This window comes from Nilaparvata lugens, chromosome 1 (genome assembly GCF_014356525.2).
Source record: "Nilaparvata lugens isolate BPH chromosome 1, ASM1435652v1, whole genome shotgun sequence".
Classification (NCBI taxonomy): Eukaryota; Metazoa; Arthropoda; class Insecta; order Hemiptera; family Delphacidae; genus Nilaparvata; species Nilaparvata lugens.
Genome location: NC_052504.1, coordinates 19,625,200 through 19,642,729, shown reverse-complemented (window position 1 = coordinate 19,642,729; position 17,530 = coordinate 19,625,200). Strand labels below are relative to the sequence as shown.

At 31.9% G+C, this 17,530-nt stretch overlaps 1 protein-coding gene across 2 annotated transcripts in view; it reads right to left on the bottom strand.

The window, feature by feature from the left end:
* Positions 1-11,321, bottom strand: part of LOC111056148 (calsyntenin-1) — a 41,422-nt gene extending 30,101 nt beyond the window's left edge. Inside the window, exon 1 of one of the 2 annotated variants that reach the window (XM_022343481.2) lies at positions 11,050-11,321. In XM_022343481.2, the coding sequence (XP_022199173.2) occupies positions 11,050-11,134 (85 nt within the window). In that variant the 5' untranslated portion in view covers positions 11,135-11,321. The remainder of the gene's footprint in view (positions 1-11,049) is intronic. The other variant, XM_022343480.2, reaches the window with a different exon arrangement.
* Between the last annotated feature and the right edge of the window lie 6,209 nt (positions 11,322-17,530).

Sequence of the window (17,530 nt, the reverse complement as noted above, 5' to 3'; positions counted from 1 at the left end):
TATTGTTATTGTTATTGTTATTGTTATTGTTATTGTTATTGTTATTGTTATTGTTATTGTTATTGTTATTGTTATTGTTATTGTTATTGTTATTGTTATTGTTATTGTTATTGTTATTGTTATTGTTATTGTTATTGTTATTGTTATTGTTATTGTTATTGTTATTGTTATTGTTATTGTTATTGTTATTGTTATTGTTATTGTTATTGTTATTGTTATTGTTATTGTTATTGTTATTGTTATTGTTATTGTTATTGTTATTGTTATTATATTTCCGAAATGAGCAGGGGCACCATCATGTTGAAACCAAATATTATATCTGTTTGCAAGAGGCACATCTTCCAAAAGTTCTGGTAGTATGTCTCTTAAAAAAGTAATGTACGTGGGAGAATTCAGACGATTAGGAAGAATGTATGGTCCAATCACGCGATTACCTAAGATACCCGTCCAAACATTCAGCGAAAATCTATGCTGATAACCACGCACTTTGACCTCATGAGGATTGTCTAAGGCCCAGACGTGACTGTTGCGAGAGTTGAAGATTCCTTCTCTTGTAAAGCTGGACTCATCGGTAAATAACACATTTTCTAGAAAATTTGGTTGGATAATGTCTTGCTGAAGAAACCAACGGGCACAGTTTACTCTTGGCTCATAGTCGCGTTCAACCAATGAGTGAACTTTTTGAAAGCGGAAGGGGTGAAGTCTTTCCTTGTTTAGTACACGCCACACAGAAGAAGCACTTGAATTGATTTGCTTTGCAACTGCTCTCGTACTCGTTCTAGGATTGAAATCGAATTTCTGCAATACTTCCTCTTCAAAAGCAACATTTCGAACTGCTCGAGGCCTACCAGCAATTACCCTGTTCCGTTCAAATGAACCAACTTCTCTCAGCCGATTGTGAGTTCTTGTGAACACCTTGTCGGAAGGGAGACGGCGGTTTGGAAATGCAGCTGCATACATTCTTCTTGCTTCGGTCGCATTGCCAAGAGCTGCTCCATACATGAAGTGAATATCGGTGTACTCCAGCGAACTAAATTCCATTACAATAATTAAATATTTGTGTAGAAGCAACGTAAGAAAATATTGAAACTGGAAATTTAAGATAGAAATAAGACCTAGGAAACGTGAGACTAAGAAATAGGAAGCACTACATCTGGTTCTTTACTTTTAATGAAACAACAATACTTTTACAAGACAAACATTATCATCTGAAAACCATTGTAAAATCATCTGTATGCCCATATGGAGCCATACCGAGTTTCAAAGCTTCATCTTAAATACATCTGGAATTAAAAAATTAATATTGATCTTTAAATGGTGAAAAGTGGTCATGCATGCAGTACGAAAAAATTAATTTCTCTGTTATTCTTCGACCAATCTTAATAAATTAGGTATCATTGGAATCGTGAAAAAATTTGCTAACTTTTATGTCTCTTGTAAATTTTCTGTAAAATGGACGGTTTTCGAGATATTCGCCATCAAAAATTTAAAATGGCCGCCATTTTGAAAAATTTCAACGAAAATTTATTTTTTTTATTTTTTATAGTTGAGTCTTCATAGCATAAATATTCATGCCAAATTTCAGATCAATACAACATTTCGTTCTTGAGATAAAAATTTTTAAGTGAAAAAAACAAAATGGCAGCTATAAGGATAACCGCTGAGTTTTGGACACTTCAAATATGACATTTGTAGTCTCCTAGCATCCAGGTACAATACCCTAAAATTCTCGACACTACTTCTGAAACACCCTGTATATTGCAAATGTATTATTACATGTCAGGGATCCAAAAAAACTACAAATAAAAGATTGCTTTTGGCAAATGAATAGTTTTAAGCCTATGAAAGTTTGAGCAGTTTAAAGTTGTTGATTTAATTTAGTTTGTTTTGATTAGTGGAAGTATTTAGGTTAGTCATATTCTGGTGATATATGAAGGAAACTTTAACAATGTCCGAATAATAATGATTATCAAGCAGCTACTATCTTCAGTATAGGAGAAATACTGTATGAATAGGAATGTGAATAGTCAGGAAAACACGGAGGTTGAGGAAATTCATTCAAACGTTAGGTTTTTCTCAATCAATTCGATGGCAAAATGTATATGCGAGATTATTGGCACGAGGATGTTTCTAACACAACAAAACGACTTGATGAGAGTTTGAGTTTGTGAATTAGCGTACATGTGAACTGAGCAGAATACAATATAGGCGTATAAGGCGAGGAGAAATAGACGAAATACCGAGATCTATTAGTGGGGCTACGCACGTTGAATCGTGCTATGCAGTCAGATAGGGGTGTAATCTAGGGGGTGGGGTTAGAGGGTGGTAAGCGCCCTGCAGCATTAGGGGATGAGGAGGTCGTTTCTACAGCTTACCAACAATTAAAATCGATTTGTCTGTTTCATCATCAAAAAGCAAGAAAATCATTAATCAACCTCACTACATCATCTTATTGTGAATTGACAATAATAAATTTTGATTGAAGTCGTTTGGTTCACATGAGTAAGAAGCGTGTAATAACGAAAGCAGTGCATTCAATTTGTCATTAGACTTTTAGAGGCTTGATAACAGATGCCTGAAAATCTCATAAATTCAACAGAAAATTTGACTGATCTACGTTTTTTTTATGACGAGCCTTTATTGTATATTAATCTAGATATGGAAAAATTGTCATGATAACCAACTATTAATTATTGATACAATGCTTCATGAGAAAAACTAATTCACCTACAATCATTGTGGTATTTCATTGATGCAACACAAATTAACACACATTATGGCCCGGTTGCACAAAAGCCAGTTGAATTTTCACGAGAACCAATCAGAGAAGGTCTTTTGATAAGACGCCTGATTGGTTCTTGTAGAATTAATCACGATTTAAATTTAACCGGCTTTTGTGCAATCGGCACTAAGTGGTTTGGATTTAACATTTTATGATGATGCTATCTTTGTTTTATAGACTGTGCGAAACCAACAATTGCAAGATTTTAGTCGGCAACAAATTTCTAATGCATGTTTATCAAAAGTTGGGCGCAAGAGTTTCATGGAGATGAGATGATGACGGACAGGCAACATGCAAGCTTAGACAAAAATTATCAATAATCTGGCCGAAGATATTTTTTTTCAATTCAAAAACTATTCAATTGAAGATAAAATGAGCGAAAGCAAACATTACAACACTGATTAACGGAAGACGTTTTACTCAAGAATTAGTCATCTTGAATTACTCAAGAATTAATTATCTTGGGGATGTCTTCTAGTAAATTTGATAAAATTATCTGAACCTATATAATTCAAGTAAATTGTGAATCAATACATCCTAAAATGCCAACAAAGTAGGTCAGCCTATCTGAAAAATCATATTTCAACGAAGAAAACAAAGAAGTACTGTACATAGAAAGCTTCGTCATGGATCATGGTACCACTAAACAAGAAAATAACTCGATAGGCTTCTTGTCAGGCTATTCACATAGATTGGCTTCCAGACTGCCAATTCTGAAAACAGCAGCTCTATTGGATGGAACGACAAAGAAATTTGTTGGCAGCGATCAAGAAGGTGTGTCATTGTGAGTGCAAAAAGGCACGAAAGCTATGACGGTATTAAGAGCTTTCATACATGGAATATATGGACACAGGAGAACTAATAAAAATTATCATAAATGCCTTTTGAAAATACAGAACACAACAAAGTTCATTTTATTATGCATACTATAAATTACTATCATTACTGTAGGCTACTTTATATATAGTCTCGATAAGTGAGTTTTTTCAAAAAAAAAAAAAAAAATAGAGATGGGATTTGAAATATAAAAGATGTATGAAAAATTGTTGAATCTCAACTACAAAAACTTGATTAGTGACTTACTTTTTGGTTATCAATATGCACTATCAAGTAACAATCTAACAATTAACTACTGATGTGTAAATCATTTGTAACTTGTTCATTTGAGTTGAGTGCACATTTGGAGAGAAAAACGATCTGACATTGTTCAGAAATTGTAAAAAAAATGCTACGAAGGAAAGATAAAAGTGTTCCTACAATGCCGATTTTCAAACAAAATAGAAATAAACTTTGATAGAAGACAATAAATTATAGAGAGCAATGCATTCAAAGTATTTGATCAGTTAATAACTCAAATTGATACGTATTCATCTTCACGTAACATATATTTCTATTGATTTAAATATTATAGATTTTTTCTACCTGAAGACTGTTATGTACGGTAGACTAGAAACTAGAATAACTTATAGAGTAAAGGCTTCTTTACAAGTCTTTTCACTTCATTCTTGGACAAAAAGATGATATTCTCAATTGAATGATGACATCAAATAACCTTAGACTAATTCTAATGACTTTATTATGACTGATTCTCATGGAACATTCTAAAGAGAGGAGAGAATATAAACTTAACATTGAAATTCGAAAAACTGGGTAAGTGCCCTAAACTGAGTTGAACTACCCCGGATGTAGCCACTAAATGAAATTTATAAATTAGTAGACCTAAAAAATGCAATACAATTACCCTTTCAACCAAAATAATAATTCTCATGATCAATAGATTTGATGACACGACACAAGTTGAATAAATAGGAAATGCTGATCGATTGCCTGAATCAAATTATGCATTCAACTACTTTTCGTCTTGAATAACACCATAGAAGGGTTATCTAGTTTCTATGGATAACACGTATTCAGTGGCAGATTATAAAAATTATATTTAAAGCGCAAAATCAGCATAAATAAGATTATTATGATAATTAGAATTGGATGACGGTCCTGAGTTTCATCCTCGCAGCTGCTTTTATAATATTTGTTACTTTCATCTTACATGTTCAATGATTTATACCCGTTCTACTTCGTTCCAACAATATAATTCCTGTATTTTTGAAATTTATAACAAGCACTGCTAAAATTTTAAGATACTATAATGGTTATTGATATTAGTAGTGGGTATATAATTCAATCTAAATGTACTTTTTGCAGTGTTTGCTTTTCAAACAAATTTAGATAACGCAAGCTTACAAATCACCTTGAAGCTTCACAAGGCTAAATAATAAGAACTTATGCTGCCTTGTGTGAAATTCAAGATACAGTACCTATTGAAATGAAGAATTATTGGAATAAAGACCAGAAACTGGATAAAGTAGATTGATTCAATGCGTTTTAGAATGATTTTGAACTTTTACTTCAGTAAGCTACATTATGAGATGGGATGATTTCTTGAAGAACTTTCAAGCCTCTTTCAACTTCTGGCAAAATAAATTATTCAACTTGTGTTCATGTGGAAACGTTTTCAGAATATCGCAAGTACAACCAATTTCCAGCCACACTACCCATATTACTCTGATCGACCTTTCATGAGCTGTTTTCCTCCAAACTTCCAAACCATATCCTCCAACTAGAAGCGCGAAACTTCCTTGCTCTTTATTGATAAGCAAACAACCGTAATCAATAATTTCATCACTTTCAACAAGAATCAGCTAATTAGTGAGCATCTATTAATTTTTAGTACACTAACTTCATTTTCCCTTCAATTAATGGTAATGACAATGATTTATTGACGATCGAAAATTCTTCTATAAACCTCAAGACCAAACGGAGATTCTGAGCTTTTTTTGTGGAGCATGGGGAAGAATTAGATCATACCCTCCTTCTACTTGTGGCGTAACATAAATTTTGAGTTTGAAAACAGTAAAGCAGTAGCTGCGTTTTACTTGCATCCAAGCGGCTGGCATTTCCGATAAGGAAAATAATACAGGTAAGCTACTCAGCATAGAAATAAATGAAAAATAGAAACGTCACCGTGACCAAGGGTCATCTTTAGCACAACTAATAATCTTTTTAAATGAAAATCAAGGTTTTCGGTGTAAATAAAAATTCAAACCCTCAAAAAAAAAAAGGAAAATAAGAATCTGTTATTGGTGTTATATATAGTTTTACTCAAGTATTTTGAAACTCCAACTTTACTTGTCAATGGAGATCAGCGTGAAAGGAAATAAACTAAATGATCAATGAATGGTCGTGGAACAACTAAAGTTTTTTCGACCCAACTATGTATATGAATGGTGGACCTACAACAGTATTTCATGAGTATCAGAAGTTGTACAGGTAGTGTTATAGGTTTAAATTAATAGTTGTACCGGCCAAGTGTTTAATCAGACAAAAATCATAATCAAATCAAATTTTAGTCACTCGAAATACATACAAAATATTAACAAAAAGTATCCTATACGTTAAATAGATTTTGAATACAGAAAATATATCATCAATCTAAAAGTAAAAGAGAAATTTGATGAAACTGCAAGTCGCTTCAGAACACCTCATTTGAATACTGCAACGAAAAAGTGGAATTGGGTCATCAGCGCAATTTGCAGCATACGCAAATGAATGCAATATAAGATTATTCATGTAAGGTATCGATTTCACAGAAACTTTATACTTTAAACGATCGGAACTGGTCCCAACTTCTATGGCTTGCTTAGGCCTGTCTACTGTAAATTAATTGGGCTTCAGACAGGTGAAAATACGTCTTACCCGATCATTCTAATTATACACTAGAGTCCCGATTAACCGAGTTAATCGGGACCGCTACAACCTCGGATAGTCAAATACTCGGTTAACACGGAGGGCCTAATCTAAATAAACGGTTAAGGAAATCAAATAAAAATACGTACCATGTGATGTACACCAACATGAACTATATTCAAAACCACACAACTAGATAATAGTAGTACATACTTTAAAGTATTAAAAAGTTACAAAGGTTTGAAAAAATCTTTGACAGTTCTTTGTGTAATCGAACTGCTTCGCTTCTTAGCTGCCAAACTGACCTTGACCTTGGCCGATCCGAGGCTCGGTTAACACGGAACCTCGGTTGACCGAGACTCGGTTAATCGAGACTCTAGTGTATAATAAAACAACGCCTCCATCGAGCTCTAGTTCATGATATTTATTCAAGTATACACACCGACTGCATCAAACATTAGCTAGTTGCTGAGATAGGTCTATAGGTCATTGGTCAAGATCAAATACGTTTTCGACTATTTTTCAATAAGTTAAACTTGGTATAAGTACTAAAAAATATGTTGTAAACGTAATTTAGAACTTTCTAGATACTCTATTATTGAATTTAGAGAATGCATGAGACATGACCTGCTATTCTGTATATTGATTGATTCAATAAGTATTTCATAAAAATGATAGGGAGAGAAAAATAAGGTAACAATTTGATTGAGTATTATTGCTTTTCAAATAATTAAATTTCAACAAATTATAATTCATGAAAATGTTATTGCTCAAGCCATACATCACGTTTATATTAGCTCTGTTTCCACTATTAATGTAATGTCATCATTATCATCATCATCTTATGACACCGTTAGAATTATCATGTTAAATTACTTATTTTAAATAAATTCGATTTAAAAATATAGAATATACAAAAATATTTAAGAAACTAAGAGTACCAAATAAGAATAAAACGATCACGGTTCACGTGTTTGTGTTCTGCTTTGAAATACAGTATTTCGAAACTTATTCAATATCAAAATACAATAAACTGAGACGATTAACCAAAAATTGGCTAATACTTCATTTTTATACAAATCGTTTTTTTTTGTAAAATGGGCACACCAATGCGAGATTTGTTGCGCCTAGCAATAGATAACTAAACTATAATAATATTATATTACATTTTGATCTGCGGTCTTGCTTATGGAATTGAACCGTATTAGTTGAATAGAATTCTAGAAAGATCACACTTCACACTTACACATCTATTCAACTTATATGAGAAGACTAATAATGAGCATTCAATATTTTTGAATGAACTTAATTAGTCATATTAGTTCGAGGTGTTGTGATAAGATCCAAGCACGATATTTCCTATTGTCATCAAATCACAATCTTCAAATAAATAGTGACTCATTTCCTATTTAAAAAAGATATGAATGGCTGGCTCATCGAGTTTAAAGAGAGCCATCATTACAAATGCATTGATACAAAAAAATCGGTTATATCTACGATGAGTTATTTCAACAACTTATCCTATCATTAAAAGAATTAATAAGTACTCAACATTGGAGCAAACAATCAAATATTTGCAATCTATTTTGGAATAAGATTTAATGAAAGATCAACGTAATTCAAGACTGACACGTGTATTTTATTTTTAGATCGACAATCAGGAGTTAGAAGATAGATATTATTAGGATTAACAACATAAAGATGGCCTATACAGAACGATCAGAAAGCTATGAAACTTAATAGCAGCACTCAACAAACCTTGTCACATATAACTTTTCTATCAACGATACTACGTCATTTTTACCACATTATTTTCATTAGGATTATTTTTACCATAATAAGAAGCAAATATCTATACAATTAATATAGTTATTAACTTGGAGATAGCATTTTCGTTAAAACGTTTTTTAATCCTAATAGGCTAACCAACAGAACTGATATGTAACAATTTTTAGTATTTTTCAAGAACTGAATTTAAAAAAGCTCAAATAAAATACATTACAGGCAGTGACAGCACATTACGAACAAAGAACCCCAACAGGACCGACATCCTAACTAGTTTGGGCGTAAATACCCAAAAACAACGTTTTTAAAATACAAGTAAAATATCACTCTGAAAATCAGTAGATACATTCAATATTATTTTTATGAATCTGACCAGAGCCTACTTTTTTATTTACAAAGTTTTATTCATTTGGGCGTTTGAAAGTAAGCGACATAGAAACTAAACAGCGCTTCGTGCCAACATAAGCACCAACTACAGACTAATCACCTGAGTAACATTGATAATGTGACTCAAATAAATTGTAAATTACTTGAAGACTGAATTACATATCTATACATTAGATTCTAGTCTCTCTAAATCTCATTAATCCCATTTCATATTAATATTAGATTTACAATTTTAAGAAGATTTAAAAAGTTTGGAACCAACGGTGCAAAGGTGAAGCTCTGTTTTTGACAATAGGATGTATATGAACCAAAAATGAGAAGACAAACAACTGTAAACCCAAATCTAAATGTTGGCGTCCCAAAAAACATCCAGATTATCAGGATGCGTTGAAGAGACTGGAAATACCAAGACAAAACACCTACTAGGGGAATGATGATTTAGTACTTCTTATTGAAAGCACATTACCACTGTATGTAGAGCATTATTTATTTTAAAAGAAATTACAAAATATTCCAGGGGATTAGGGTGAAACAATACTGGATGCCAAATGATGAACAATATAATAACAGAAGGTAGGCCTACTGTTAAGTTATTCTAACAAAAGTCAAGACAAATTTGAACGGTGTGGCAGCTTAATGGTTAGGTGGACAGCTCAAATGTATCGCATATCTCAACGTGAATATTTTTACATTTAATTCAATTTCTTTCCTTTTAGAAAACATTTACATAGTTGGTTAACATTATTATAATATTGTTACCAGTTTTGATATGTGATTAGGTTTATTAATTTTTAGTTTTCCACATTCACCTAACCTTTTAATATAAAAGCTATTTATATTCCCAATGATGCCGGTAAAGCTGCGTTAACAAAATGTTAATAACTTAATCCTTATAGATTCTATTAGATTGAATATAACTACTTATCATACACATGATGAACATAAATGTGTTTGTCAAGTTCAGTTCAATCTAATAGAATCTTCAAGGATTACGTTATTAACATTTTGTTAATAACTTTGGTGTAAACCCAGCTTTAGTTAATTCATTTATATAGTTTGTATTTATCAAAAATTACAAACGTAATGTTTATAAATTACCAAACGATGTTTGGTAAAGTTTTTTCATGTAATTTACTTAGTAGACCATAACTTAGTTGTTATTATCTTTGTAATATTTTAATTATATTGGAAACCATTGTTTTGGTTGTTTTTAATAAGTAAATACTGGAATCCACATTGGAAGTTTATTTGCACTAGGGGGTACAGTTCTGCATCTGGTGTACCGTATGTATTGATTTTGAAATTATTGATAGTATATCAAAATAACATATTGTTCAAAACTTAAAAGTACAGTAGTCTACCGTATTACGTTTTTTAATTTTTTGAAGGTGATCGCATACCGGTAGGTTAGGTTTTTTATTTGAAATCTAATATTTTAATACTATACAAAATACACCGTGTAGTATAATATTGTATAACAATGCTACATTTGATATTTTTAATACAGAAAGCACGTTTACCAGATACGGAACTGTCCCCGAACTAGGGCCACCTCAAATAAAACTTGATTTTAACGCTATCCTACTCTATTGTTTTGACAAAAGAATTATACAATGAAAATACGATTTTATAAATTAATAGTTTAGGGTAATATATTATTAGTATAAGGTACAGTAGTAGTAAATTTAGTAGTTGACTTAGAAAGCTAGATCATTGAAACAAAATAATTTGAGGTAATATGTTCAAGTTTAGTTTGTAATTTTTCTTCTTAAAATAACATTTTAAACAATACAATGTTTTCAGATTTAGCAACTTAGATAATCTGCCAATTTCATAAAACAGCAACAGAAGGCTGTCAAAAGACCAACATAGGTAGTAACCTAAATTGAGTAAGATAAACTTGGAACACCGTAGCTTATAAAGCCGCTTCGTGACAGCGCCAAGATTATCTTACAATACTCACAATTCTCTACTTAGAATAGAAAATGTTAACCAAAATGATAAATTGACATTCTAAATGAGTCAAAAATAAAGAATTTTAATGAAAGCATGACGTTTTATGAAGAATTTAGAATAATCAATCGCATGTGTAAAGCATAATATCCCACTTTCTGGGCAATGCTGGTACGGTAGTGATTCATCGTCCCCAACGTCCCAACAACGGATCTATGCATTTTGATTAACTCTGATAAGATAACAGTATTAAATTGGTCTTTAATGAGCAGTTTTATAAAAGTTACAAAATTAAAAGAACTCAAAATATTGAAAGAAATTAGTGAACACTCTGTTCACCAAAAGCTTCAACTCAATGTACACAACAAAAAATTCAAGTTTATCCCATTATGGCCTACCTCCATTTGGAAATGTTCCTGTAGTCCCGTTCGTTGATGCAACAAATCCGATATAAGCTGCTAGTAACAAGTATTTTCCAACCATTATTGGTTGATATCCACCTAATATCAAGTGAAAAGTGCACTACACCATAAATATGATCATCTGAACTTAGAAAACCATTATTCCGTCAAATGTCTTTCACTAGAATAGACGACAAGAAAACCTCATCCAATGTGACGTAAATTTCTGACCTGCGTGTTGTGCTCTTGGCAATGCGTAAAACTAATCTATATTTTTCTCGTCTGGTGGCAGCACTTGTTGAGGATTTTTTCAACCTTCAAAAATTAATTTTGTAATTGTATTATAAATATTACTCTATTCTAATGTAATAAATTGAAAAAAATATCTTTTCTTGTTTATCCTATCATTTTGGACAATTCTATCATGAAATTCCACTTTCACTGAAATACATAAAACAGTGTGGTAGAGCCATCTGTTGAGAGTTGAAGAAAGCTACTTGGAGCGCCACTGTCTGATATGAATTCAAGTTTGAAGAAAATCTATGGGGATTTTATTTATTGCACTTGCGCATTTCGAAGAAGAAAGTTCAAGAAGTCTCGCATATTATATTATTATTGACCGACAATAATCGGCGATCAGGAACTTGATAAAAACTTTTGATAGCTTTCAAAATTCGAGTTTTAATCGAACCATAGATTATTCAGAATGAAAATTTGATTTTCCGCATCCAAAATATTATAAGCTACTGATGTTAAAATATTCATTATTCTTTGAATAGTCCAGGCAATGAATGCTCAAAAAGCCTATATAGTAAGAAAAGTTTGGGTGACAATTTTTGTCCCCACCGGTTTTTTTTAGGGTAGTAACGAGGTAAACATATAAAATAAATACACCACCACTACCCCCTGTGCTAATGGTGAGGTGGAGGTGATGCAAAGGTACCATTTTTTGGTTTCTAGCAAATAACTCGGAAACTATATGCATTATACAGACATGACTATTCAATACATAATAATTGAAGCTTACATAATTTCCCACAATATTCATACCACACATTTTGTTATACCTTTTATAGTTCCCGAGATATGCGCTTTTTTGAAGGTGCGGCTTTTTTGAAAAAACTAGTTTGCCTCCAATTTATTGCTATAGTGTTTTATCTTATAAATTCTTATAAGAATCGATTGAAAAGATTCATGCTGATTATATTCATGACTCCATGGTCATGATTATAATATTATGATTATAGTTTTTGTATAATGAATGGAAAATTATGATCCTAAAGAGCTCTTCAATTTGATGTAGTCTTAAAATTTAGCAATTTTACGCATTTCCCATGACTGTTGTATCAGCTTTGATGTTGAGTGTAAAATCTTCAGTTAGGCCTATACAATAGACCAATTGACAAAGGAATTTGGATGGAATGTTTTAAACACAATTTTTGACTTTATTGGGACCAGTTATGAGGTGAACATATTAAAAGTGCTGATCCCTATCTCTTGTGCTAAAGGGATGAGGGTGCTGGTTGCATTTATCGACTTTTTGCTTTCACGCTTGTATATTGGAAAAATCCATCTTCATGATCATAATTGATAATAATATAACTGATCATTATTGAGCTTCATAACATCCGGTTTTTTCTGCCTGTAACAGATATATCCTGGGCTATACAGAGTATTTCAGAAGTAGTGTCGAACATTTTAGGGTATTGTACCTGGATGATAGGAGACTACAAATGTCATATTTGAAGTGTCCAAAACTCAGCGGTTATCCTTATAGCTGTCATTTTGTTTTTTTTCACTTAAGATTTTTTATCTCAAGAACGAAATGTAGTATTGATCTGAAATTTGACATGGATATTTATGCTATGAAGACTCAAATTGAAAAAAAAAATAATATCAATGTAAATTTTCAAAATGGCGGCCATTTTAAATTTTTGATTGCAAATGTCACGAAAACCGTTCAATTTACAAGAGACAAAAAAGTTGAAAAATTTTAACAAGATTTCAAGGATAAATTATTTTTTAAGATTTTTTAAAGAATCACAGAGAAATTGATTCTTTTCATACTGCGTGCATGACCACTTCTCACCATTTAAACATCAACATTACATTTTCAATTCTAATTGTATTTAAGATGAAGCTTTGGAACTCGGTATGGCTTCATATGGCCATCCAGCTGATTTTACAATGTTTTTCAGATGATTTTGTTTGTTCATAGTCATGCATGCATGAATATTATTCAAAAAGAAGAAGAATCTGATAAATTTCATAAATTAAAAATGAGGTATTTCTTTAAAATTACTTAAAAATATGATGATGCACTCTCACATAGGCTACAGGATACAGGAAGAAATGAGAAAATGAAAAAATATAAAGATTTCTGTCTCATAAAATTAGAAAAGTATCATTCATTAGGCCTATTCTCTAGGTACGGTACGGTACTTTATTATACAAACATACGCCTTATTCAATTCAAATTTTCAAGAAGAATTTAAGAAATTAAAATATGAATTTTTTCAAAGAAATTTACAAGAATTGAGTACTTATATGGATCAAAACAAATATAGTGGAGGGTAGAAGGTATAGTGAGGTCCACGTTATAATGACAGTATTTGTTCAACTTTGGTTTTGCTATCCTTGTCTATCATTCAACAAAGCCGGTAGTACTATCCTTTTCTAGGTCCACAACGATGCCAATTATGTTTTTGACAGTGTAGAAATATAATAAATTAATGCAGAGAATCAACATTGCTATTCTCCTATCTTTATCCACTGCCATTATAAAGTGGACCTCACTATAGTGTGAAAGTTAGCTGAGCGTGTTGAAATGCATGAATAAATGTAAGTGTTCAAATGCAGAAATGCATGTATTCAAATGAGTCAAAACATAGTGGAGCGGCGGAGATATACAGTAGTGAAATTTCTAAGCTGTCATTGGTATTTTACAAAAAAAAACATCTCGATTTTGTATTGGAAGGAACTTCTGTTGAACACCGTGAAGCGCATAAAATTATAAAAGTAAAATATCAATATTTTTTCCCCTCTGAGGTGTGCATAGAGATCACAAAGGATAGAACACTATAAGCACACATGATAGAACTCTTTCTCTTTTTTATCTTCACTGCTATAAGCCACTTCACAACGCATATAATTGCAACAGAAACTAGGACCCTAACGCGAATTATTTTCTTATTATAGGATTGTGATATCAATTAGGTTAATCAGATAGTATTAAAAATAAAAGTCCAACTAATAGATGGAGTGTTAGGAGTAGTTGATTTATTGCTGCAATTTATTTGGAAGTTCGGAGTAAAGCAAGCAATTCAATTGCTGTTCTTGAAGCACATACATTATTCGTTTGCCAATGAATAGCGCACTGGAGAAGAGAGATTTCACGGTGTGAATGCCCAATATAAAAGAAGAAAGACATAGTAAAGAGGCTGAGTATAATGCTTGAGACCTCTTAGAGCGCAGATTGCTTTCACCCCACTTATTACACTCAAATCCATCCCTCTTGCCTATTGAACAGGAGCTTAGCGCTTGCAAATGAAACCATTCAAGACGACCGCAGACATTTGAATAGTCGTCCATCCTCACTTTCGACGTTGGCATGAGGTGGAGCGGGGCGGGCCGAAATATTCAAAGTTCAAGAGAAGTGCAACGCTCCGAAAAATATTCTACTGAAAGTTTCACTCTAGACTCTAGAGGAAAACTAGACATCAGTTTCCAAAAAAGTATAGAAGAAATGTTAAATTTAAAAAATGAAATAAAATGCAGAAATAAAATTGCTTACAGGAAGGTACAATGAATTCAGATATGATAATATATTAATAAAATCATATTATAATTTTGATGTATTGTTACTTTTAACAATATAGTAGCCCTATATTATTCTATTTGAATTGTTTAATATTATTGTGTGCCGTATATTGCTTTCTTTTGAATTGTATTGTGTTTTTCGAGAAATAAAATTTTCTGTTATTGAAGAAAGTGATTTAATAGTAAGCAATTCGTAATGGAAAATAACATTGAAGAAATAAAGTTAATTGTTATTATTTATCATCATCTGTATATTTTCTCAAGAGAAATAAAAAAAACATAGTTCTATTTTTGTGACATCTACAAAGATAAAACTGTATTTTTCAATTATTATGGAGAAATTCCACAATATCAATTCCTATTCAACAAATTTAAAAAAAGTATTTTGATTAAACCAAAACCCTTCCAGGCCTGGCGATATTCTTGACTGATCCATGGTGTACCTGACACAGCAATAATCCAGTTTTCATAGTGAACTTTTTTGCCATTGCGCTGTTTCATGCGTGAGCGGTCTCTGATGCAGTAGTAGATGTAATATATATTTATACTTTTTCAAATAATGAGAGAATAATTTTCTGTCTGGCAAGCTACATGAGAACAAGATTGATGAATGTGAATTGTGAATGAGCATTTCCTTTCGGAGCATTTAAATAAATAAACCGATATACAAAAACATTTCAAATGCTTTAAATGATAATACATTGAAACCAGATTATGCATTTTTTTAGAATATTCAATTACGGTATATCTGATAGTTCCTTATTTTGTAATACTCATGGATTCTAAGTTGTTATGTACTTTATTATATTTCAAGGAATTCGATATTACAATTCGTGAAATTCTATACCTCCAAGCTCCAACAGCAGTATAAATGTTCTCAGTACAGTACCCTAATTCTTATTCAGTTAAAACCTGTACTAAGAGGAAATAATAATTAATAGGGGAATCTTTTCCATGTTATAATTTGAAACATTTGAACGCACATTCTGTGTTGTCGTGTTGGTGAAAAATCGATGTGTTGAAATTAACAAAATAAACTACCACTAGTAGTTCTGTGAACAGTAGACCTCACGCAGTATTCTCATCCACAAGTACCTGATGTTACTTGTTTTAAATGTTAACGAACTCAGTTCACGTTTGAATTTGTATTCCATATGATAATTCATCCAGTTCCGTGATAATCTTTCTATCTGATGAGAATTAATTTTTTACAATCGAAAATATTATAATTTCACCAGCATTATTTAGTTCATTTGTTTATTTTTAATCACCTATTAAATAAGTTTTTTTGAATGTGAGAATACTGATACTGATGGGCACGCATAATAATACCATGACTGCAAAACAAAATATTGAAACCAAAGACCTTAAAGCTGCGATTAGACCAAAGTAGTTATTAACTAAATGTTAATAGCTCAATCCTTATAGATCATATTAGATTGAACATAACTTATCATACACATGATGAACATGTGTGTTTGTCAACTTCCGTTCAATCTAATATAATCTATAAGGATTAAATTATTAACATTTTGTTAATAACTTTGGTGTAAACCCAGCTTAAAGATGCATACGGTACCTCTTTAAGGTCTTCGATTGAAACTATAGACCTTATACAAATACAGTAATAGACTGGTTTCTCCACACATATGTGTAATCACTTGTCAGCTGATTTATGATGAATAATTCTATAGTCTGATTTTTACTCTAATATTGGCGTATGAAGGAGGCTCCTTTTTCCTTTTATATTATCCTTGAAATGCAACATTTCCAAAAACCTTGTATATACGTCGACGCCCAATTAAAAAAGGAACATAACTGTCACATTTCATGAAAATCTATTACTGCGTTTCGCCGTAAATGCGCAACATATAAACATTTAAACATTAAGAGAAATGCCAAACCGTCGACTTGAATCTTAGACCTCACTTCGCTCGGTCAATAATGCTGATTTCCTACAAACTTCATTTCTCACTTTTCATGATTTTAGAAATCCTTTTCAATAATATTTGTTGCAATTTTAATTATCAGATAAAACTAGTAGTTCTGTGAACAGTAGACCTCACGCAGTGTTCTCATCCACAAGTACCTGATTATGGAAATACAGCAATAGACTGGCTTCTCCACACATATGTGTAATCACTTGTCAGCTGATTTATGATGAATAATTCAATAGTCTGATTTTTACTCTAATATTGGCGTATGAAGGAGGCTCCTTTTTCCTTTTATATTATCCTTGAAATGCAAAATTTCCAAAAACCTTGTATATACTTTGACGCGCAATTAAAAAAGGAACATACCTGTCACATTTCATGAAAATCTATTACCGCGTTTCGCCGTAAATGCGCAACATTTAAACATTCAAACATTAAGAAAATGCCAAACCGTCGACTTGAATCTTAGACCTCACTTCGCTCGGTCAAAAAGAAAAATGTAAAAAAATGTTTTCCATCAATAACTTCAAACTCCAAACTAGAATCATGGTCTCAGCTCATTAGTCAGTCTACTAACGTTGATGGAAGATACATTTTTAAGATGTTCGATGTTTTTGAACGGGTAGTATTATAGTCCACTAGAAAGCTGATTTTTATGATGAATAATTCTATAGTCTGATTTTTACGGTAATATTGGTGTTCGAAGGAAGCTCCTTTTCCTTTTG